Source organism: Mobula birostris, chromosome 21, assembly GCF_030028105.1.
Source record: "Mobula birostris isolate sMobBir1 chromosome 21, sMobBir1.hap1, whole genome shotgun sequence".
NCBI lineage: Eukaryota > Metazoa > Chordata > Chondrichthyes > Myliobatiformes > Myliobatidae > Mobula > Mobula birostris.
In genome coordinates, this window is record NC_092390.1 from 4,677,722 (window position 1) to 4,701,102 (window position 23,381).

The 23,381-nt window shown below is 41.3% G+C and overlaps 1 protein-coding gene across 1 annotated transcript in view; it reads right to left on the reverse strand.

Moving 5' to 3' along the window:
- The window catches only part of LOC140185993 (VPS10 domain-containing receptor SorCS1-like), an 837,248-nt gene that overhangs the window by 304,725 nt on the left and 509,142 nt on the right, over positions 1–23,381 (reverse strand). The window contains exon 5 of the mRNA XM_072239817.1: positions 17,930–18,003. Within this exon, the coding sequence (XP_072095918.1) occupies positions 17,930–18,003 (74 nt within the window). The remainder of the gene's footprint in view (positions 1–17,929; positions 18,004–23,381) is intronic.

A 23,381-nucleotide genomic window follows, 5' to 3' on the forward strand; every position in this document is an offset into this window, starting at 1 on the left:
AGTTTCTTACAGAAGCTTAAAGTTATGAAGGAAAAGGGAGATAGCGATGTTTATACTTGGCAACACAAGAGGACAGGGTTTAATATTAAGAAGGTATTTGACTTCAGCAGTCAAAGTGTTGAGTATTGAAGTAGGGAAGTCTTGTTGGAGCGGTCTGAAACTTTGGTTAGGTCACATTTGGAGTACTGTGTGCAGTTCTGGACTCTGCATTCTGGCAAGGATATGGAGGTTCTGACAAGTCATATCACATGAATGGAGCCTGAAGAAGTTTAAACCTTCCCTTTGACAGGAGTTCAGTGAGACTCTCACTCACTGCTTCTCCTCTGTGATCTTTGCTGATTTCTGACCATGTGCTCACCGTCTCCTGTCAGATGCCTTCTTCTTACTTCACCCCATCTCCCTCACCCACCCACATTCCCCTTCACCTGGTTTCATCTATCACCTACCATTTTGTACTTTGTCCCTCCCCTCAGCTTCTATTTCTAGCTTCTTCCCCCTTCCTTTCCAGTACCAATGACGGATCTTGGTCCGAAATGTCAACAGCTCACTCCTCTTCTTGGAGACCTGACCTGCTGAGATGCTCCAGCCTGTTGTGTGTGTTGCTCTGGATTTCCAGCATCAGCAGAATCTTCTGTGTTTCTAATTCTGATATTATCTTTCCATAGCAACCACCTGACCTGAAGGGTATATCCAACATTTTGTACTTTTATTGTAGACTTTACATCAATCTTAGGGATTAAAAAAAAGAGTAATAATTAGTGAAATGATGTGAGTTGAAGGAAGTGAGCAATGTGATGCTGCACTTGAATGTGTCAAGGGTTAATAGGTATGGCCATGGCTTGTCTGCGGATGAACAATGAAAAATGATGTCTTCTCCATACGCATACTTAAAATAACATGGTAAGCTTGAATGAAAACCTTTGTAAATGGACAATACGGCTGGCCTCAGCCATGGCAAGTGCAAATAAATACAGAAAAAATATTGTCCATAGGTAACAGGAATATGAATAAAGAACAGAAATACTTCTCTGTGGTTGGCATAGCAACAGGATTTCTGCAAGCAAAGATATAATTCTTTGAAAATGAAAATAAGTTTTTTTAAAAAAGGTATATGGAATTGAAGTTAAGACATGAAAAATTATGATAACTTTGTGTGAAACAATAGTTAGTCAGGACCTGGGATAATGACTGTACCTGTTCCAGTTTGGTTCTTAGAACCCCAGAGAAATCAGATTGCTAGTTTATCAGGAGGAAGGTTACTAAGCACAGAGTGAAAACGATAAATACTCAAACTTAGATTAGGAAGATATGTCCAAAAGGATAAAAAGAAAAAAAAATAAACAGATATAATTGCTGTTGGCAGATAAATCAAAGCTAAGTAGATAAAGGGAAAAATCTGGAAGAACTGAACAAAAGGATCCAAAAATACAGAATGCATCAGCTGATGCTAACTCGATTAGAGCAAACAAAGAGTAGAGGTATAATTACTTCAGAATTGAAAGAGAACACATGAAAAAATGGGAAAACTGGCCCTCAGAAATGGTTTAGGTTAATTAAGCCAGAAACTCAGTTCCTGTATAATAGTGGCATATGAGGGGGACTTACAGAACAAAGACACTAGCCTTGGTATTTGTGAATTTAAGGCTTGCTTTGGGAACTGAACACCAATATAAATGAGCTGGGAGGAGTGGGGGAGGTGGGTCGCACAGAACTCTGATGCATTAAAGGCACTTAGTCAGTTAGATCACTGTAAGTACTTCAAATAACTGAGATTATTACTGACTGTAAATTCTATGTTCACTCTAGGAAGAGGTATAGTCGACGTTTCAGGCCAAGACCCTTCGTCAGGACTCGGCCCGAAATGTCGACTGTACCTCTTCCTGGAGATGCTGCCTGGCCTGCTGTGTTCACCAGCAACTTTGATGTGTGTTGCTTGAATTTCCAGCATCTGCAGAATTCCTCGTGTCTATGTTCACTATTGTTTTTTTCTCTCTCTACACTCTTGGTGTTTGACGGTCTCTTCTATGGGTTCTTTTGAGTATCTATGTTTTGTGGCTGCCTGCAGGTATACATAATAGATGTACTTTGTACTTTGAACTTTGATTTTTCAACCTGACTCTTATGGTCACCATAATACTGTAGAACCAATTCAGTCAACCTCAGGGAGTGGAGTGACATGCCTGTTGCTCTTTATTAGCTCGCACATTTTCCCATGACATAGATAGAGCCCATTTGGCTCATTGAAACTTTGACAATCCTCAGTGAGTTGCCAAGAGCCCCATTCCCCCACTTATTTCTCTGTAACAATATGCTTCTCCATTGCTTAGCCTCTCTGGGACATGTCCCTTGATGCTAAATCCAGATTTTATTACCCTCCGCTAACTGTGCAGCTCCTGGATTTGACCCGGTGTTGTTGAAGAAAGAGAGAAACATGTCCAAGTTTGACCTGGAGCTGTGCTGCGATGTTGCACAATGTTATATATTTGCAGCAAGGCAGTTAAGTATACATTGGGGGAATGCTTATGGTCTGCCTATATCACCTCAAAAAATCAGCTGGGAAGCAAGTCACAGTTATAAAATCAGTTTTGTGACTCAAAAATTCTCATTTTTGTTTTTAAATCCCTCCGTGGCCTTGGCTGCATGTGACTACAGCCTCCATCAACCCCTATAGTTCTGTGTCCCTCCTATTCTGGCAACTTGCTGATGTCCAAAGTCCAAAGTTCAATATAAATTTATTAAAAAGTACGTATATGTCACCATATCCAGCCCTGAGATTTATTTTCTTGTAGGCATTCACAGCAGAACAAAAAAAAACATAAAATCAACAAAACCTACACATGAAGACTGACAAACAACCAATGTGCAAGAGAAGACAAACTGTGCAAATACAAAACAATAAATAAATAAATAAAACAACACACACAAAATGCTGGTGGAACGCAGCAGGCCAGGCAGCATCTTTCGGAAGAAGTACAGTCGAGTTTCAGGCCAAGACCCTTTGTCAGGAGTAACTGAAAGAAGAGATAGCAAGACATTTGAAAGTGGGAGGGGGAGGGGGAGATGCAAAATGATAGGAGAAGAAAGTGGGGGGAGGGATGGAGCCAAGAGCTGGACTGGTGATTGGCAAAAGGAATACAGAGTTGGAGAAGGGGGAGGATCATGGGACAGGAGGCCTAGGGAGAAAGGAAGGGGGAGGGGACCTCAGGGGAAAATGGAGAGCAGGCAAGGAGTGATTGTGAGAGGGACAGAATGAGAAGAAAAGAAAAAAAAGGGGGGAATAAAAATAAAAAAGGGATGGGGTAAGAATGGGAGGAGGGGCATGAACGGAAGTTAGAGAAATCAGTGTTCATGCCATCAGGTTGGAGGCTACCCAGACGGAGTATAAGGTGTTATTCCTCCAACCTGAGTGTGGGTTCATCTTGACGGTAGAGGAGGCCATGGATTGACATATCAGAATGGGAATGGGACGTAGAATTAAAATGGGTGGCCACTGGGAGATCCTGCTTTCTCTGGTGGACAGAGTGTAGGTGTTCAGCGAAACGGTCTCCCAGTCTGTGTCGGGTCTCACCAATATATAGAAGGCCATACCGGGAGCACCGGACACAGTATATCACCCCAGCTGACTCACAGGTGAAGTGTCGCCTCACCTGGAAGGACTGTCTGGGGCCCTGAATGATGGTGAGGGAGGAAGTGTAAGGGCATGTGTAGTACTTGTTCCACTTACAAGGATAAGTGCCAGGAGGGAAATTGGTGGGAGAGGATGGGGGGGGGGGAACGAATGGACAAGGGAGTCACGTAGGGAGCAATCCCTGTGGAAAGCAGAAAGGGGGTTGGGAGGGAAAGATGTGTTTGGTGTTGGATCCTGTTGGAGGTGGCGGAAGTTACGGAGAATTATGTGTTGGACCCAGAGGCTGGTGGGGTGGTAGGTGAGGACAAGGGGAACCCTATTCCTAATAGGATGGCAGGAGGATGGGGTGAGAGCAGATGTGTGTGAAATGGGAGAGATGCGTTTGAGAGCAGAGTTGATGGTGGAGGAAGGGAAGCCCCTTTCTTTAAAAAAGGAAGACATCTACTTTGTCCTGGAATGAAAAGCCTCATCCTGAGAGCAGATGCGGCGGAGATGGAGGAATTGTGAGAAGAGGATGACATTTTTGCAAGAGACAGTGTGGGAAGAGGAATAGTCCAGATAGCTGTGAGAGTCCATAGGCTTATAGTAGACACCAATAGATAAACTGTCTCCAGAGACAGAGACAGAAAGATCAAGAAAGAGGAGGGAGGTGTCAGAAATGGACCAGGTAAATTTGAGGGCAGGGTGAAAGTTGGAGGCAAAGTTAATGAAGTTAATGAGCTCAGCATTCATGCAGGAAGCAGCGCCAATGCAGTCGTCAATGTAGCGAAGGAAAAGTGGGGGACGGATACCTGTATAGGTTGGGGCCTGAAACATCGACTGTACTTCTTCCTGTAGATGCTGCCTGGCCTGCTGCGTTCACCAGCATTTTGTGTGTGTTGCTTGAATTTCCAGCATCTGCAGATTTTCTTGTGTTTGCGTAAATAAATAAATAATACAGAGAACATGAGTTGTAGAGCCCTTGACAGTGAGTCCGTAGGTTATGGAATCAGTTCAGCATTGATGTGGGTGAAGTTAATCATGCTGGTTCAGGAGCCGGACGGTTGAAGGATAATGACTGTTCCTAAACCTGGGGTGTGAGACCTAAGGTTCCTGTACCTCCTTCCTGATGGCAGCAGCTAGAAGGGATCATGACCTGAATGGTTCATCATTACTCCACCACCGGCAGCCTCATTCTCAGGGCCCTGGCACAATAGTTCCCTTCCAAAATATCTTTGCCTCTCTACCTTTCTGTCCTCTTCTAAGATGCTCTTTTGATACCAACCTTATTACGCCAAGTTTTATTATCCTGCCATTGTCGAGGCTTGTCACTGGCATGATACAACTTTGGGGGCTTTTCTATAATAAAGCTGCTTTATAAATGCAAGGAGTTATTATGGATGTGCTAAAATATCCTGAGGAACACGCACTCAGTGACCACTTTATTAGGTACACCTGCACACCAGCTCATTAATGCAAATATTTAATTAGCCAATCATGTGGCAACAACTCAATGCATAAAAATATACAGAGGTTCAGTTGTTGTGCAAGACCAAACACCAGAATGGGAAAGAAATGTGATCTAATTGACTTTGGCTGTGGAGTAGCTGTTGGTGCCAGACGGGGTGGTTTGAGTATCTCAGAAACTGCTGGCCTACTGGGATTTCCATACACTACACTACTAGAGTTTACAGAAAAACAAAAAAAAAACATTCTGTGAGCAGCAGTTCTATGGGTGTATTAATGAGAGAGGTCAGAAGAGATTGGTGTGGGTCATTCAAGCTGACAGGAACTCCAATAAAGATGTATCACAACAGTGGTGTGGAGAAGAGCTTCTCTGAATGTACAGCACATTGAACCTTGAAGAGGATGGATTACAGCAGCAGAAGACCACAAACGTACACTCACTGGTCACTGAGTGTATAGGCCAGCTGCTTTACACATGCGAAGAATTATAATGAATGTGGTAAAATATCCTGAGGAACATAGAACTATTTGCATCTGCTTAGAGCTGTGAAATTGAATGAGAAACTCACAACCAAGAGGCAACTTTGTATTGGCAGATATAACGCTAAAGCTTTTGATCAGCCCAGCCACAAATCAGCTCAGTTACACTTTAAACCCTAAAATCTATACTTCAAACACATACACACTCTTATAAAAGCTTCCTAGATCTGTGAAAACCTTGCTGCGTTCAGCAACAAAACCTGCCTTCAGCTATAGTTTAATTGCAGGCCATTTGAAACATAAATAGATTGCATGGTGTCTGGTTGTTTGCTCTCTATTAACTGGTTAGCGGCAACATCCGCAAAACAATTATCAAATTACATTTGCAGAAAAAAAACTGAATGATAAACTCAAATATTATTCCCTCTCCCTCTCCCACTCCTTCTCCTTCTCCTTCTCCTTCTCTCTCTTTCTCTCTCTCTCTCTCTCTCTCTCTCTCTCTCTCTCTCTCTCTCTCTCTCTCTCTCTCTTCCCCCCCCCCCACCCCACCCCACTCCCCCCAACAGATTCTTCTTTCAAGGCTTCTTTAATTGACTTTATTACTTACATCCTTCAAATTCATGAGGAGTAAAAACCATTACATCTCTGTACAAATGTGAAATGTGCAATTATAGTAATTTACAATAAATATTATGTACATTTTTCATAAATATTATATATTTGCATGAAAATTCCTTATCTTAGTTAAACATTATGTCTACCTTGGGGGCTAGGACACTCACTAAGGGAGGAATGGACTACCTTCACCTGTAAACTGTGCTGTAAACTGCCTGATAAATCAGGGGATTAGAATGTCAAACAGTACAGCACAGAAGAAGACCCTTTGACCCACAGTGTTTGCACAGAGCATGATGCCAAATTTAACTAAATCTCTTCCTCCTCTACAGATCCATATCCCATTATGTCCTGCATTTTTAATGTCTATGTAAGAGCCTCATCTATGCTACTATTATCAAAATCAGAATCAGAATGGTTCCCTTCAGTAAAACCCTCACTTTTACATCTGCTTCCACTATCCCTGGCACCTATTACTGTCTGTGTAAACAACTTGCACTCCAGCATTTAATATCTCTATCCTGGGAAAAAGTAACTGACCATCTACTTTATCTACGCCTCTCATAACTACATTAACTTCTTGTCCTGTGGGAGCATTGGCTTATTCTGATTGTTGATTGTTGATTCCATCGAGATTGGTTCAATTAGAAACTACGGCTGCTTTGCCTTTTGATTAGTTGCCTAGTGTCCAGTTTCCAATATCCCAGACATGGAAGAGGCTTGCTCTCTCTTTCTCTCTTCCTTTGTTTAAGGCAAGATGTGCACATGACCATTGGGAAGGTATGCTCTGAGTGTCCTTTTAGCTAACTATGTTTGTTGAATATTCAGATTTGTAGCTTCTGGAACTTGGGGGACATGAATGTTTGGTCAAATTTTTACTGTTTGTAAATAAATGATTAATATACTTGTTTGCAGTTAGTGTTTTCTGTCTCACTCACCAGACCCACAAACCTAATTCAACATTACATTTTGGTGCAGTGAGCAGGGTATGGCTACTTGAGCAGAAATGTATTTCTTTAAAAGGTTTTTTAAAAGAGAGTACTCTCAATATGAGAGTTGCTGAGTCCCAGTTTGGAATTATGACACTGAGGACTTTGGAAGACTTGCTAACTTACTAATGCGTTATGGGATGCCGGGAGATTGATCAGACCAGTTAGATTTTGCGGAGTTGAAATGAGATCTTCATTGTTTCTATATTTAAGTTGCTGGGTTTTCCCAGGAGAATGGATAGCCGGTGGGGATGCCTTCCAGCTGTTGGCAGCAATTGTACGACATCAGTATAAAACACAAGGAAGAATGAGTTGGAGAACCTAAGTCAATGCTGTATCATTCTGAGAGAGTCACTGTTGATGGCTCAGACTAGGTCTGTGAAGTTAGAGGATCAGAATATCGAGATAGCTTGTCAGCTACTGAAAATACAGCAATGAGATGCTGCACGCCCGACTTTGTTAAGGCTTGAGCCATGATGAGGCAGGGCAATGATCATACTGTGGGGCTGGGGATTTGGTATGTCTGGCTGGATGATGAAAATGAGGGTGGGAGAATAACAGGGACCCTTGCTTTAATCTTCAAAATGATCACCCTCTCCTCTGCATGTCCGAAACAGTAGGGGCCGGGCTAGTGATCACATGTTCCCACACCCGTTGAGGGGGTGCATCTTCTTCCTCCCTGGAGGGGGATGGTGTAATGGGCCTCTTCAAGACAGCAAAGGTCAGGGATTTTTGCACTAAGGAAAAGTTTAGGGGAAACGTACAGGCAAAAGCCTGGAGAGTCTTTAGGATGAGGGGGTTACCATTGTGAGGTTACCTAACATAGGGATGGGTGCTTTAAGTAGCCAATCATCCCAACATGCGATCAATAATGCCCTGAGAACGCTGCTTGCTTCCCCTCAGCATAATGCATCACTATGGGATCAAGTCATGCCAGCATTTAAATTGAAGTATCCTTCTCTAACAGAATGGATTTTAAAACCCCACAGCAGAGGGGATTACTAAAGTTCTACTCCAGGGGCTGTTATCACAGAATTATGCCGCAATAGTGGTAACCCACCAGAGGATGTTGAATTAACTTCTGGAATGATGGGATATGTGGTTATGGCAGTGGCTTCCAAAATAAAAGGGGTAGTACTGTCTTTAATAGCACCAGCTGTTGGTCACTCTATAAGTATGGCGATTCAATTATTACAAGGTTTGGAGTATGTAGAAGAGGGTGCGTGTAGCCAAGTATGGGAGTTGGATAAGCAGATGTGAAATGATAGTCCCACCCCCGCCCTTTACGCAGTGTGGAGGAAGTACTGCCTGGGGAAGTTGTGACCTGTGTGGGGGCGTGGCTTAATCTGATTGTGGAAAGTCACTTCCATCATGATTGGTTTGTTTAGAAACTGCAGCTGCCTTTCCCATTGGTTTGCAGTCTGGTGTCCAGTTTCAAATGTTCCAAGTATAAAATAGCACATGGAGGAGGCTTGCTCTCTCTTTCTCTCTTCCTTTCTTTAAAGTAAGTGGTCCACATAACGATTGGGAATATATGCTCTGTGTGCGCTTTTTGCAAAGAGTGTTTGTTGAACATTCAGCTTTGTAGTTTCTGTAAGTTGGGGAACATGAATGTTTGGTCAAATTTTTGCTCATTGTGAATAAACAATTAATATACTTATTTGCAGTCAGTGTTTTCTGTCTCACTCGCTGGACCCGTGAGCCCGATTCAACATTACGCTTCTATCAGGATCCACTTCAGTCTCCTACACTCCCTAGAAAACAAACAAGTGTTCCCAATCTATTCTTACAGCTTATGCCCTCTAATCCAGGGAGCATCCTGGTAAACCTTTTCAGCAGTGTCTCCAAAACTGCACAATCAGAATTGTACACAATACTCTAAGTACCATCGTTATGTGCTGTGTTGTATGACGTGGGTAGTCATGTTCTTTGACCATGATTGTTCTTGGCAAGTTTTTCTTCAGACCTGGTTTACCATTGCTTTCTTCTGGTCAGTCTCTTTCCAAGATTGGTGACCCCAGCAATTATCAATACTCTTCAGAGATTGTCCACCTGGTGTCATCGGTTGCATAACCAGGACTTGTGATATGCACCAGCTGCTCATAGGACTATTCCCCATCTACTCCCGTGGCTTCAGGTGACACTGATCAGGGAGTTAAGCAAGTGCTACACCTTGCCCAAGGGTGATCTATAGGCTAGGAGAGGGAAGGTGCACCTTAACCCTCCTTTGGTGGAGACGTATCCCCACCCCGTCATGCTATTCCAAGTACAGCCCAAATAATATTTTATATAATTGCAATTGAACTTCTCTATGTCCTCCCTACTTACAGAGAGCAAGGCTTAATCTTGAACTCAACACCTGCTGCACTGAAAGCCAGGCCTAATTGCTTACTGTAGCTTCATGACAGCTTTTACTGACTCATGTTTGTGGAACATCTGGGTCTCTTTGAACATCAATACTTTCAAAAGTCTCACCAACACAAATTCCGATCCACTGTAGATAACAGTACCAATCCGAAATCCACAGCTCGTTTGAGGAAGCAAATGAAACAAATTCACCAGTTGTAAACCAATCTAAATTATGTGTAATAGTCTATATCCATCCAGTACACCAGGAGATCCCACATCCTTAAAAGAAAGCAGATTAAAAATAACAGAGAGCTGCAGCCAGCTGGTCGACAGATTGATTTAACCAGTTCTGATGTATAAATCTTTCTCTTTCTGATTGAGTGACTTAACTACCCCTGCATCAAAATAAAAGTGCCTTTTGGCTGTGTTTAAATTCTCTACAAGTGCTCAGTACATTCATTTGGAGTCAATACCATGTTAATCAAATCCTAGGCTTCTGAGACAAAAGGCACAATTAAACTTGTGACCTTCTGCTTGTAAGGAAATTGCTGCTGACTTGCAAGTTCAGAATGAAGGGACAAGATCTCTTTGTCTCAGAATCAGGTTCATTATCCCAAACATATGTTGAGAAATTTGTTGTTTTGCAGCAGCAGTAGAGTGCATTCCTTAAAAATATATTAAAATACTTTAAAATACTATATTAAAAAGATAGTGCAAACAGAAAGCAACATAATGAGGTAGTGTTCATGGGTTCACGGACTGCTCAGAAATGTGACTGCGGATGGGAAGAAGCTGTACATTAAGACCTTGAGTGTGTACCTTTGGACTCCTATACCTTGTCCTAGATGGTGGGAATGAGATGAGGGCATGTTCTGGATTGATCCCACCATCTGAAGACACTGTGTTTTAAAGATTTCTTGGTGGCCAGGAGGCTAGTGTCCGTAAGAGAACTGGTTGGATCTCCAGCCCTTTGCAGCTTTTTCCAATCCTGTGCTTTTGTGGCTCAATTCTGGATTTATTGATGCAGACAGTCAGAATACTCTCCATCTTACATCAGAAGAAATTTGCTTAAGTCTTTGGTGACATATCAAATCTGCTCAAACTCGCGATGAAGTATAGCTGCTGGCGTGCCTTCTTCATGATTATGTTGGGCCCATGATAGATCCTCAGGATGGATTCTGAATTATTTTTTAAAGATGCCAGTGCAGGCAAGTCCAAATGTTTTGCCCATCCATCATCGCTTTTGAAAGGCCGTCGATGAGCCAAAGTGCTTCCGGTGAAGGTACTCCCATCATGCCGTTGGCAGGGATCTTCAGAATGTCACCCTGTGATAATGAAGGAACAGCGAGACATTCCCAAGCCAGGATGGCATGTGACTTGGAGGGCAACCTGTAGGTGGTGGTGCCCCCATACCTGCTGTCCTTGTCCATCTTGGTGGTAGCGGTTTGTGACTGTTATTGAAGAAGCCTGGGCGACTGACTAACTGCCGAGCATTTTGTACATGGTATACAATGTAGATACTGTGTGCTGCTGATGGAGGGCATAACTGTTCAGGGTGACAACTGCTACTCTATGTTTCCCTAGTACAATAAATTCAACTCTTGACTCCATAATCTACCTTGTTATGATCTCACACCTTATTGTCTTCCTGCACTGCATGTTCTCTGTAGATGCTGCACTTTATCTGACAGTTTTATTGTTTTACCATGTGCCAGCACAATGCACAGTGTAACAATCTGATCTGTATGAACCGTATGCAAATGCTTTTCACTGTGTCTCAGTACATGTGACAAAATAAACCAATTCTAGTTCAAATTGATGGTGTGACACTCGTGCGAGCCACTTTGTCCGAGATGGTGCTGAGCGTGTTGTTGGTGCCATATTTATCCAAGCAAGTGTAGAATATTTTTTCATAATCCTGAATTGCTCATTGAAGACAGCAAAACCTGGTATTGATGTTCTACGGAGTGGAAGACTTCAAAATATCTTAATATGAAACAACTTGAATCAAAACTACTCTGCATTTCTGTGTAATGTGCAGATAAAACTATGCCTAAATCTGTTCCATCTATGGAATATTGGATATATGCCTAATGTGACATACAAGTTGTTGCAACCAAATCAAAATCGTAATCAATAAGCATATACCAACAGAACCATTGCCTGCCAGCTAAAGCCCTTAACCCTTGCTGAAGAGACCTGACCTAAAACATTAATGTTGTGTAAGTTAAGAGCAACACACACAAATGCTAGAACATCTCAGTAGGTCAGGAGTCATCTACAGAAATGAATAAACAGTTGACGTTTTGGGCCAAGAATGTTCATCAGGACTAAGTTTGCCTTTGTTGTACAGTCTATCTACTTTATTAGGTAGACCTGTACACCAAATCAATAATGCAAATATCTAATCAGCAAATTATCTGGCAGCAACTCAATGTATAAACTATTCAGACATGGACAAGAGCTTCAGTTGTTGTTCAGACTAAACATCAGAATGGGGGAGAAATGTAATCTAAGTAACTTTGACTGTGGAATAATTGTTGGTGCCAGATGGGGCGGTTTGAATATTTCAGAACTGCTGATCTCCTGGGACTTTCATGCACAGCACTCATCTAGAGTTTACAGAGAATGGTGCAAAAAACAAAAAAAAATCCAGTGAGTGTCAATTCTGTGGGTGAAAATGCCTTGTGAATGAGAGAAGTCAGAGGAGAATGGCCAGACTGATTCAAGCTGACAGGAAGCAGGAAGGCGATTGTAACTCAAGTAACCACACATTACAAAGTGGTGTGCAGAAGGGCATCTCTGAACGTACAACACGTCAAACTCGGTTTCATCTGTTTCCTCTATGATATTTATTCCAGCATAATCCCAGTAGTTAATTCACCTTGTTCTATATTCTTATATTCTAGTTCTATATTCTTATTCTAGTTCTGCTCATTCAGTTGTTCTTGAACACCTACACCCATACTCCCACTAACATTTGTAATAGTAATAGAACGCATTTGTTTAACAGTTCCACTGTGCCATACAGAACCTTTCACAACGAAACTGCCTTATTCATCCTTGTGCTTAGTCATTCTTATCTTTTTTCTTTCATAAAAGCTTTTATTATTTACCTTTAATGCAAGCTGATATCTGAGAGCAGTGTTTACATCTACATGTCACTGATTAACAGTGCCTTACAATGGTGAGAATAGCTTCAAAATTGTACATAATACAGGTAAAAATGCCCATTATGTCTTTAAAGAGAAAAATAACCTTTTTTTCTCTCAGACTTCCTGCCTTTAAAGGTTAAATCCTACAGTGAGAGGTATTCTTGCTACTATAAATCTTTACTTCCTTCCTGAAGCTTGAAATTTTAAACTGCATCTGAAAAATGCACTTTCTGTTAAACAATATCGTATAGGTGTGAACACTGCACTCAGCTATCAGCTAGTATTCAAGGTAAATAATAAGAGCTTTTAAATTAGATAAAAGAAAGATACACAACATGCACAAAAAATGCTGGTGAACGCAGCAGGCCAGGCAGCATCTATAGGAAGAGGTACAGTCGACAGTTTGGGCCGAGACCCTTCGTCAGGACCATCTCGGCCCGAAACGTCGACCGTACCTCTTCCTATAGACGCTGCCTGGCCTGGTACGTTCCACCAGCAAAATCTTTCTGTGCGTTGCTTGAATTTCCAGCATCTGCAGGTTTCCTCGTGTTTGCATTTTTAAAAAGAAAGATACGAGTGACTAAGGCACAAGGTTTGATAGAGAAGTCTCACTGCGGAAGTTTGTGTATGTGTACACAGTAGAACTGTTAAATAAATAAAAGAAACGCAACTGTTTACCAATCCACTTCAGTAAGACTAGTTTCCTCGGTGTTACCAAAAAAAATACTTCAATTACACTAAAGAGTGAATTTGGTTGTATTGAGATCATTTGAGGAAAGAAAAGCATTGAATACAAGGGTTGTGTTATCATGTTTCAGCTTTATAAAACACTGGTTAGGCCACACATGATGTATTATGATCACCGTACTTTGGGAAAGTTGTGACTGCATTGGAGAGAGCCGAGAGCAGATTCACTGGGACGTTGTCTGGTTTGGAGCATTTCATTTATAAGGAGAGACTGGATATGTGGCATGGAGCCTGGCGGTTGACCTGATAATGATTTTCTCTTGTTTGTGGGGAATATCTAGCCCCCCATTATGAGGGGGCTAGATATTCCCCACAAACAAGAGAAAATCTGAAGGTGCTGGAAATTCGAGCAACACACACAAAATGCTGAAGGAACTCAGCAGGCCAGGCAGCATCTATGGAAAAGAGTAAACAGTCGATGTTTTGAGCCAAGACCCTTGATCACGACTCAAGTACTCTTCTCCATAGATGCTGCCTGGCCTGCTGAGTTCCTGCAGCATTTTGTGTGTGATCCTTTATTCCTCCCTTGTGGCCGAGGTTTATGGTGAGATTAGATGGGATCTGAAGGGGATTTTTTTCCCTCTCGGAGAATGATTGGAGTCTGAAATGTGCTGCCTCAGGAGATAAATGTAATGTATCTGATATTACATGCCTACAATGGTACTGCATGTTGCTTATTTTATTACACCTGTGCATATATGTATTTGTGCATATGACAATAAACACAATTTCGACTTTGATGGAGCAGATATTCTCACAACATTTAACAAGCATCTGGACAAGTAGATGGTGTGTTTATGAGAGTGTAAGGAAGACAAGTAGATGATAGAGCAAAGTTACAGTCAGTGAAATGACTTGAAATTTAACATAGGGGTAAAATGGAAAAAAGTGATGATTACAGGCAGAATGTGTTATATTTGCTGGCATGCAGTATATGGAATAAGGTAGATGATCTTGTAGCACAATTAGAGATTGGCAGGGATGAAGTTGTGGGCATCACTGAATCATGGCTGAAAGATGATGGTAGTTGCGAGGTTACCATCCAAGGATACACATTGTATCGAAAGGAAAGGCAGGTAGGCAGAGGAGGTAGAATGGTACTGCTGGTAAAAAATGAAATTAAATGACATAGGATCGTAATCCTTGTGGGTAGAGTCAAGAAACTGCAAGGGTAAAAGGATCCAGAACAGTAGCCAGGATGTGGGTTACAAATTAAAAAGGGAGATAGAAAAGTAGAAAAGACATGTAAATAGGGCAATATCATGATAGTCATGGGGGATTTCAGTCGGCAGGTACATTGGGAAATCAGGTTGGGGCTGGATTCCAAGAGAGAGAGATGGCTTTTTAGAGCAAAAGATGACTTTTTTGAGTCCACTAGGGGAAAAGCAATTTTAGATTAGGTGTTGCGTAATCAATCAGATTTGAAACAGAGGTTAAGGCAAAGGAACCATGAGGAGAAATGATCATAATATGATAGAATTCACCCTGTAGTTTGAAAGGGAGAAGCTAACGTCAAATGTATCAGTATTACAGTGGAGTAAATTACAGTGGAAATTACAAAAGCATGAGAGAGGAACTTGCCAAAGTTGATAGAAAAGCAGGGATGATGGTAAAAAAAAAACAATGGCAGGAGTTTCTAGGAGCAATTCAGAAGGTACAGGACAGATACGTCCCAAAGATGAAGAAATATTCTCAAGGGATGATGAGGCACCTGTACCTGACAAGGGAAGTCTAAGGCAACATAAAAGCAAATGAGAGGGTATATAATACAGTAAAAATTAGTAAGAAGTTAGAGGATTGGTTAGCTTTTAAAAACCAACAAGAGAACAACTAAAAAGCCATAATGAAAAACAAGTTGAATTATGAAGGTAAGCTAGCCAAGAATATGAAAAAGGATATCAAAAGTTTTTGCAGATATATAAAGAGTAAAAGAGAAGCAAGAGTGGATATTGACCTATTGGCAAATGATGCTGGAGAGGCAGTAATGGAGGACAAGGAAATAGTAGGTGAACTTAATTAAGTATTCTGCATCAGTTTTCACTGTGAAAGACATTAATAGCATGCCAGAATTTTGCAAGTGTCAGGGGCAGAAGTGAGTGAAGTTGTTATTACCAAGGAGATGGATTTTGGAACCCTGGAAGGTCTGAAGGTAGGTAAGTCAACTGGATCAGATGGACTACATGCCAGAGTTATGAAAGAGGTGGCTGAAATGGTTGTGGAGGCATTAGTAATGATCTTCTAAGAATCATTAGATTCTTGAATAGTTCCGGAAGATTGGAAAATTGCAAATGTCACTTCTCTCTTTAAGAAGGGAGGGAGGCAGAAGAAAGGAAATTATAGGCCAGTTAGCCTGACCTCAGTGGTTTAGAAGATATTGGAGTTGATTATTAAGGATGTGGTTTTGGGGTATTTGGAGGCACATGATAAAGCAGGATGTAGTCAGCATGGTTTCCTCAATGGAAAATCTCGCCTGACAAATCTGTTGGAATTCTTTGAAGAAATAATTGGCAATATTGACAGAAGAGAGTCAGTGGATGTTGATTACTTGGATTTTCAGAAGGTCTTTGACAAAGTGCCACATATGAGATTGCTTAAGAATATATGAGCCCATGATATTACAAAGATATTAGCATCAATAGAAGATTGGCTGACTAGAAAGAGGCGAAGGGTATAAATAAATGAGGCCTTTCTGGTTGGATGTCAGTGTCTATTGATGCTCCACAGGGATCGGTCTTGGTAACACTTGGTTTCACATTACGTGTCAATGATTCAGATGATGGAATTGATGGCTTTGAGATCAGGCTTGCGGATGATACAAAGATAGGTAGAGGGGCAGGTAGGGTTGAGGAAACAGGGAAACTGTCAAAGGACTTTGGCAGATTAGGATAATGGGCACAAAAGAAGAACATGGAATATAGTGTAGGGAAGTGTATGGTCATGTACTTTGATAGAAGGAATAAAGGCATAGACTATTTTCTAGATGGGGAAAAAATTGAAAAATCAGAGGTGCAAAGGGACTTGGGAGTCCTTGTGCAGAATTCCATAAAGGTTAACTAGCAGGTTGAGTCGGCGTTAAGGAAGGCAAATGCAATGTTAGCATTCATTTTGAGGGGACTAGAATATAAAACCAAGGATGTAATGCTGAGGCTTTATGCGTCATTGATAAGATCACACTTGGAGTATTGAGGGAGGTTTTGAACCCTTGTCCGAGGAAAAAATGCTGCCATTGAAGAGAGTTCAGAGGAGCTTCACGAGAATTATTCCAGAGATGAAAGGGTTAATGTATGAGGAATGTTTGATGGCTTGGGCCTATACTCTGTAGTTTAGAAGAATGAGGAGGGATCTCATTGACATATATCTAGATAGAATGGATGTGGAGGGGATGTTTCCAATAGTTGGGGAGTCCAGGACCAGAGGGCACAGCATCAGAATAGAGGGACGTCTATTTAGAACAGAAGTGAGAAGGAATTTCTTTAGCCAGAGGATAGAGAATCTGTGGAATTCATTCCCTCAGACGGCAGTGGAGGCCAAGTCATTGAGTATATTTAAGGTGGTGTTGATAGGTTCTGTACTAGTAAAGGTGTCAAAGATAACAGGAAGAAAGCAAGAGAATGGGGTTGACAGGGATAATAAATCAGCCCTGATGGAAGGGTAGAGTAGACTCGATGGTCTGATTCTACTCCTATATCTATGCTCTTATGAATTACCAAGGCATAGAAGGTTACACACCTCATGCAGGTAAATGAGAAGAATGTAGAGAACTGAAATGATAGTATGGATGTATTGGCCAAAAGCCCTGTTTCTGTTGTATATGACTATATGACTCTAAAAAGATGACAAAATCCAGCCTTGACCAGGTTAGTCATTTTCCCTGTTTAACAAAGCCAACCTTCATTGGACCCCCCCACCCCCTCATAGTAGCCATTAATCAACCATTCTAACTTACAATAGGACTTTGCGAAGGAAATGTTCATTGATTCTATTGCGTTTCTTTGTTCTACTGTGAATGCCTGGAAGCAAATGAATCTCAGAGTACTATAGTGTGACAAATATATAATTTGATAATACAATTACTCTGAACTTTGAACTTTGTATTACTCCTGACAACATGAAAAACAAGTTATTGACACAATCCATATAAAAGCCGCTAATGAGGGGAAGAAAGAAAATATGCAACAAAAGGCTATTGGTTATGTATGACAAATCACATGCTGCAGCTGAGAAGCTTTGTTAGAGTTTTCTTTCACTATTAGATACTGAGATCTCATCCACAATATGCTGCCATCTAATAGACAAAAGCACTGCTTAATAAAGAGTAAACTTTAAGATTACGAGAAGAGATTAGACATTTTGAGATATTTAATTTGGCAGTATGCTGAGCATAGATATCATGAGCGAAAAGGTCTGTTCCTGTGTTGCCCTTTTCTATGTTCTGTGTTCGATTACAGACTATCTCAGTTTTGCGTTTACTCTCGGAAAGGACAGTGAGCTCTAGGCTGGGATTCAGTGAGTATACATACCAGTAGAAGCGGTTTGGAGTGACTCTCTCATGCACCAGCTGCCACCTCCGTCCAAAGTCGTTCGAACTGTACAACTGCAAGGCAAAGGGGGGAACACATTAGAGAAAATGGGGGTGCACCACGTCCAACTTACTTGAGTTCTACTGTCCCTCTTCACCTCCTCCAGGACCACCTTTTGCGTCTCACCTTGAGCCATTCCCATCTTTCTTCACTTTCCACCACCATCGAATTATCATCCAGTCTCTTCATCCTCTTGCAAATGTCCCCTTCTCCCTTCCTCTCTGCATCTTTATACAAGCCTCTTCTCTAATGTTTCCCAATACTGAAGGGCACTGCCTGATTTTTTCCTTTTGTATTTGCAGTTTGACTACCAAAGTAAGTTTGTATCTGCAGTCTTCTGCACGAGCTGTTTGTCCATCCTTCTGGGTACAGTTTTTCACTAATTCTATTATGTTTCTTCGATATACTGTGCACGCCCTCAAGAAAACGAATCTCAGGGTTGTATATGGTGATACTTATGTACTTTGATAATAAACTTACTTTGAACTTTGTTTCTCTTTGCACAGATGATTCTCACCTGCTAACCATTGAGAAAAAGATCCTTATTAAAAATTAGTTGCATGAACATGTACCCTTTTAACAATTAATTTGACTTTATTGCAACTATCATATAATACTCCTTCTAAATTGATTCAACTGTGGAAACCGCATGACATCTGACAACCTTATCCATACGGCTGTAATCTGAGTCAGTACTGTCCAATCTTGTGTGCCATGGTTCTATGGTAATGCTGTGGTTATATTCTCTGTGGGCGTAAAATGGTTCAAATGTTCATTAACAGAGCTAGTTCCTTCATGCAGTTTCTATTATTAACTATGCCTGTGGTTATTATTGGGGTTACTGTACTCATAAAACGTTCGACACTGAATACTACAGCTGTCCACTATGTTCATGACTGTAGCATTTAATCTTCTTCTGTGCTTTAACACATCCCACTGGGGTCATCAATTTTTATTTTGTTGTTCTCCGTAGAATCCAGGAAAAAGCACCAACATCCCAGCACAGAACTAATAGACTTTTCTGTATTGTAAAGCTATATTAAGAATGCGTATGTGGTGTTTGTCTTCGCTAGTCGGGGCAACGAGCTCAAGAGCCTCAAGGTAACGTTGTAGCTCTATAAAACTCTAACTAGACTACACTTGGAGTATTGTGTTCAGTTCTGGTCCCCTCATCACAGGAAGGATGTGGAAGCTTTAGACAGAGTACAGAGGACACTTACCAGGATACAGCCTGGATTAGAAAGCTTGGCTATGAGGAAAGCTTAAGAGAATTAAGACTTTTCTCTTTAGAGCGAACAAAGATGAGAGGTGACTTGATAGAGGTGTATAATAGATAATAAGAGGCATAGATAGAGTGGATAGTCAGCAACTTTTCCCAGGAAATGGCTAATTCACGAGGGCATAATTTAAAAGTGAATGGAGGAGACTATTGGGGGGGGGGGGGCGATGATTTCAGAGATAGGCTTTTTACACAGAGGGTGGTGAGTGATGCCAGCGGTGATGACTGTTAGATAGGTATATGGATGAAATGAAAATAGAGGGTTACGTGGGAGGAATTTTTTAGATTAATCTTGGTGTAGGTTAAAAGTCAGCATAACATTGTGGGTCTGACTTTGCTGTAATGTTCTATGTTTTATGTTGTATATCTCCATGAATTGTGCTCTCTTTTCAATATTTATTCAACATTTACATTGATAATGCTTACTTTTTTGTGGTTATCTTTTCTCATCACTATCTTGCAATGATACGTATAATTTATGCGTTGTGAGTTGTCTGAACCTGCTGCAGGCTGGCTTTTCATTGGATCTGTGCCTCACTATAGTTGGGCGCAAGACTTTAACATTATCTTGATGAGTTGAAGGGGGAAGGCAAGCATTTGCATGACAATCAATACTTTAGGTAACCATAAGATATAAGACATAGACCATAAAACATGCAAGCAGTATTTGGCCATTTGGCCCATTTAGTCAAAAGAATCTATCCATTTTCTATGAGACCATAAGTTATAGGAGTAGAATTAGGCCATTCAGACCGTTAAGTTCTGTTCCAGCATTCAATCATAGCTACACAGACAAAATGCTGGAAGAACTCAGCTGGCCAGGCAGCATCTATCGAAAAAAGTACAGTCGATGTTTCAGGCTGAAATCCTTTGGCAGGAGTGGAGAAAAAATAAACTAAGGAGTAGATTTAAAGGGTGGTGGGAGGGGAGAGAGAGCCACCAGGTGATAGATGAACCCTGGCCTGCATAGGTGCTGCCTGACCTGCTGAGTTCCTCCAGCATTTTGTGTGTAGTGCTCGGATTTCCAGCACCTGCACATTTTCTCTTGTTTATGGTTCAATCATCACCGCTTCCTTTTCAACCCCATTCTCCCGCCTTTTCCCCTTAATCCTTAACCCTTACACCAATGAAGAGCCTATCCATCTCTTACTGGACAATCTTCCTTGACAGTGGATTCCATACATTTACCACTCACAGTTTGAATAAATTCCTTCTCCTCTCAGGTTTAAAAGGACGCCTTTTTATTCTGAGGTGTACCCCTGGATCCTAGACTCTCCTACCAATGGAAACATCCTCTCCACATTCACTCTGTCCAGGCCTTTCAGTGTCTGGTGGCATTCCGTGAGATTCCTCACTTCCAAATGACGAAGGAAGATTAACGTACGGGCCTGTACCAGAATAGGATTGAATTCACTCACCTAGTGATGAAAACTTCAGCCAGAGTGCCAACTCCTAAATTGGTGCATTGCTGGGGGCAGTTAGAGAGTTAACAAAGGAGGCAAGTAGGATTTAAGGGGAGACTCCACCCCTAGTTCTATCTGGGCCTCAGCACTGTCACTCGTTTGCCTCCTTCACTCCAGGGAAAACTGACTCAGGCTATCCAGTCTGTCCATAGAACTGAAGCTCCGAAAATCCAGGCGACATTCCTGCACTTCCCCCGATTTAATCACATCCTTCTCATAGCATGGAAATAAAAGATAGGATATAGGATATGATATGAGGCCAAATGATTAGCAGCATGAAGATATGCTTAACCATACAGGTGGTTTCTCACCTTGGGTGCCATTTGGAAAGACTGATAAACATAATTTTTTCAGCTGGATGTTAAGTTTGGGTGAAAATTACTTATTTCTCCAAGGTGGTGCTGGATTGCCCACACAGAGATAAAAGTCACCTTGAACATGAGATGGACATTTGTTTGGCACAGACTGCAAACTGTGGCCAATGTCCAAAAATCCAGAAGACACCGAGCCTCTCAGGATTAACAAGTGGCTTTGATGTCTGCCCATTTTAGAAGCGTGGCTTTTTAAAAGTCAGTGCAAACACCAACATTAGTTAATGAAGATGGAAAAACATCTAGAAATATCAGACAGCCTGGGAATGTGGGACAGCTGCCTTGGACTCCTTGAGTCAGATTACTTTTGAAAGGGAATTTGAGCATTTCGTGCAAAACATGATAAGGTTCTGTGTGTTTTATCTGCTGCTTTTTGCAGAAGTTCCAGAATTATTTAATGAGACTCTTTGTTACTTTCCTGGAAAAACTGGATCTTGATTTTCCATTTGAGAACCAACTATAATAGCTAAATGCTCCCCCAAGAGCCTTCAAAGCGCACAACCATATTGATATCAAATAACAAATCCAATTCAAATTGCTTACAGAAACCAGTAATGCTATTAGGAACTGAACTACCTTGGAGCATAATATTGGTCCTAAAATTTATGGAGGTTGGAAAACAGCTTTAAGAAGATTTCAAATGCTTCAAGGTTTCTAAATGTTAACAGTTGAGAACCCAAACTTCTTAATAATCTATTCTGGGCCTCCAGTCCAAGATCTCGGACGATATTTAACTGCAACCTTGAAGGAGTGCCATGGTATCAGAAGTGCCACCTTTCATGGTTATTTATCTGAAGCTCTGTCTAATCTCTTGTGTGGAGGTAAAATCAGAATCAGAATCAAGTTTAATATCACCGGCATCTGCTCTGAACTTTGTTAACTTTGCTGCAGCAGTACAATGCAATACATGGTAATAGAGAGAAAAAAACTGTGAATACAGTAAGTATATATTTATATGTATTAAATAGTTAAATTAAAGAAGTATTTCAAAAAATAGAAATAAAATAGCAGAGAGGTAGTGTTCATGTGTTCAATGCCCATTTAGAAATTGGATGGCAAAAGGCAAGAACTTGCCCCTGAATAATTGAGTGTGTGCCTTTATGCTTCTGTAGCTCCTTCCTGCTAGGAGCAATGAGCAAAGAGCTTGTCCAGGGTGACGGGGGTCCTTAAAGATGGACACCACCTTTTTGAGGCACCGCTCCTTGAAAATGTCGTGAATACTATGGAGGCTAGTGCTCATGGTGGAGCCGCCTAATTTTACAACTCTCTGCAGCTTACTTCAGTTCTGTACAGTAGCCCTCCCCCCCCCCCCCCCACCATACGAGACAGTGATATAGCCAGTTAGAATGCTCTCCATGCATCTGTGGAAATCTGTGAGTGTGTCAGGTGATACACCAAATCTCCTCAAGCTCCTAAGGAAACCTAGCCACTGTCTTGCCTTCTTTATAGTGCATCGATATGTTGGGTTCACTTTAAGTCATCTGAGATACTGACTCCCAGGAATTTGAAATTGCTCACTCTCTCCACTTCTGATCTGTATGTGAGGACTATTTTGTGTTCCCTCATCTTACCCTTTCTGAAGTCCATAATAAGCTCTTTGGTCTTACTGATGTTGAGTGCCAGGTTATTACTGTGATACCGCTCAACCAGCTGGTATCTCACTCCTGTACACCCTCTCATTAACATCTGAGATTCTACCAACAATGGTTGTATCATCAGCAAAAAGAATCCCTCATTACCAAGATAAGCAAGGGGATTGTTGCTCCATCACTCTCTGTGTGAGAACCATCTCCTACATAACTCCTTTAATTCCCCCCCACCTCACCTTAAAACTCTTTAGTGTTTCTAATCCAAAAAAAAAATTCCGAACATCTACCTTTGTCATGTTTCTCATATGTCTTTTAAATTTCTATGAAGTCCAGTCATAAACAAGAGAAGATCTGCAGATGCTGGAATTTTTGTGTTTTATCAAGTCTAATCATGTCCATTTTCCAGCTCAAGGTCCTTACTTCTGCTGTTTATGGCTCATCAACTTATCCTGGTGCCTAATGAAGCAGAGGATTCTTCCTTTACCACCTCTTTGGGCTGTGTTTCACACCTTTATTACCTAAAAATTATGGAACATTTTCTTAATTGTTGTCTGTAACTCTCTATAATTACTTTAAATCTATGGCCCCTTGCTATTGTTACAAGGACTTAGGCCCTTGTCTCCCTCATCTAAGCTCCCCATTACTTTATTCTCCCTTGGATTTCTTTGGTCCACCAGTCTAGTCAACCTC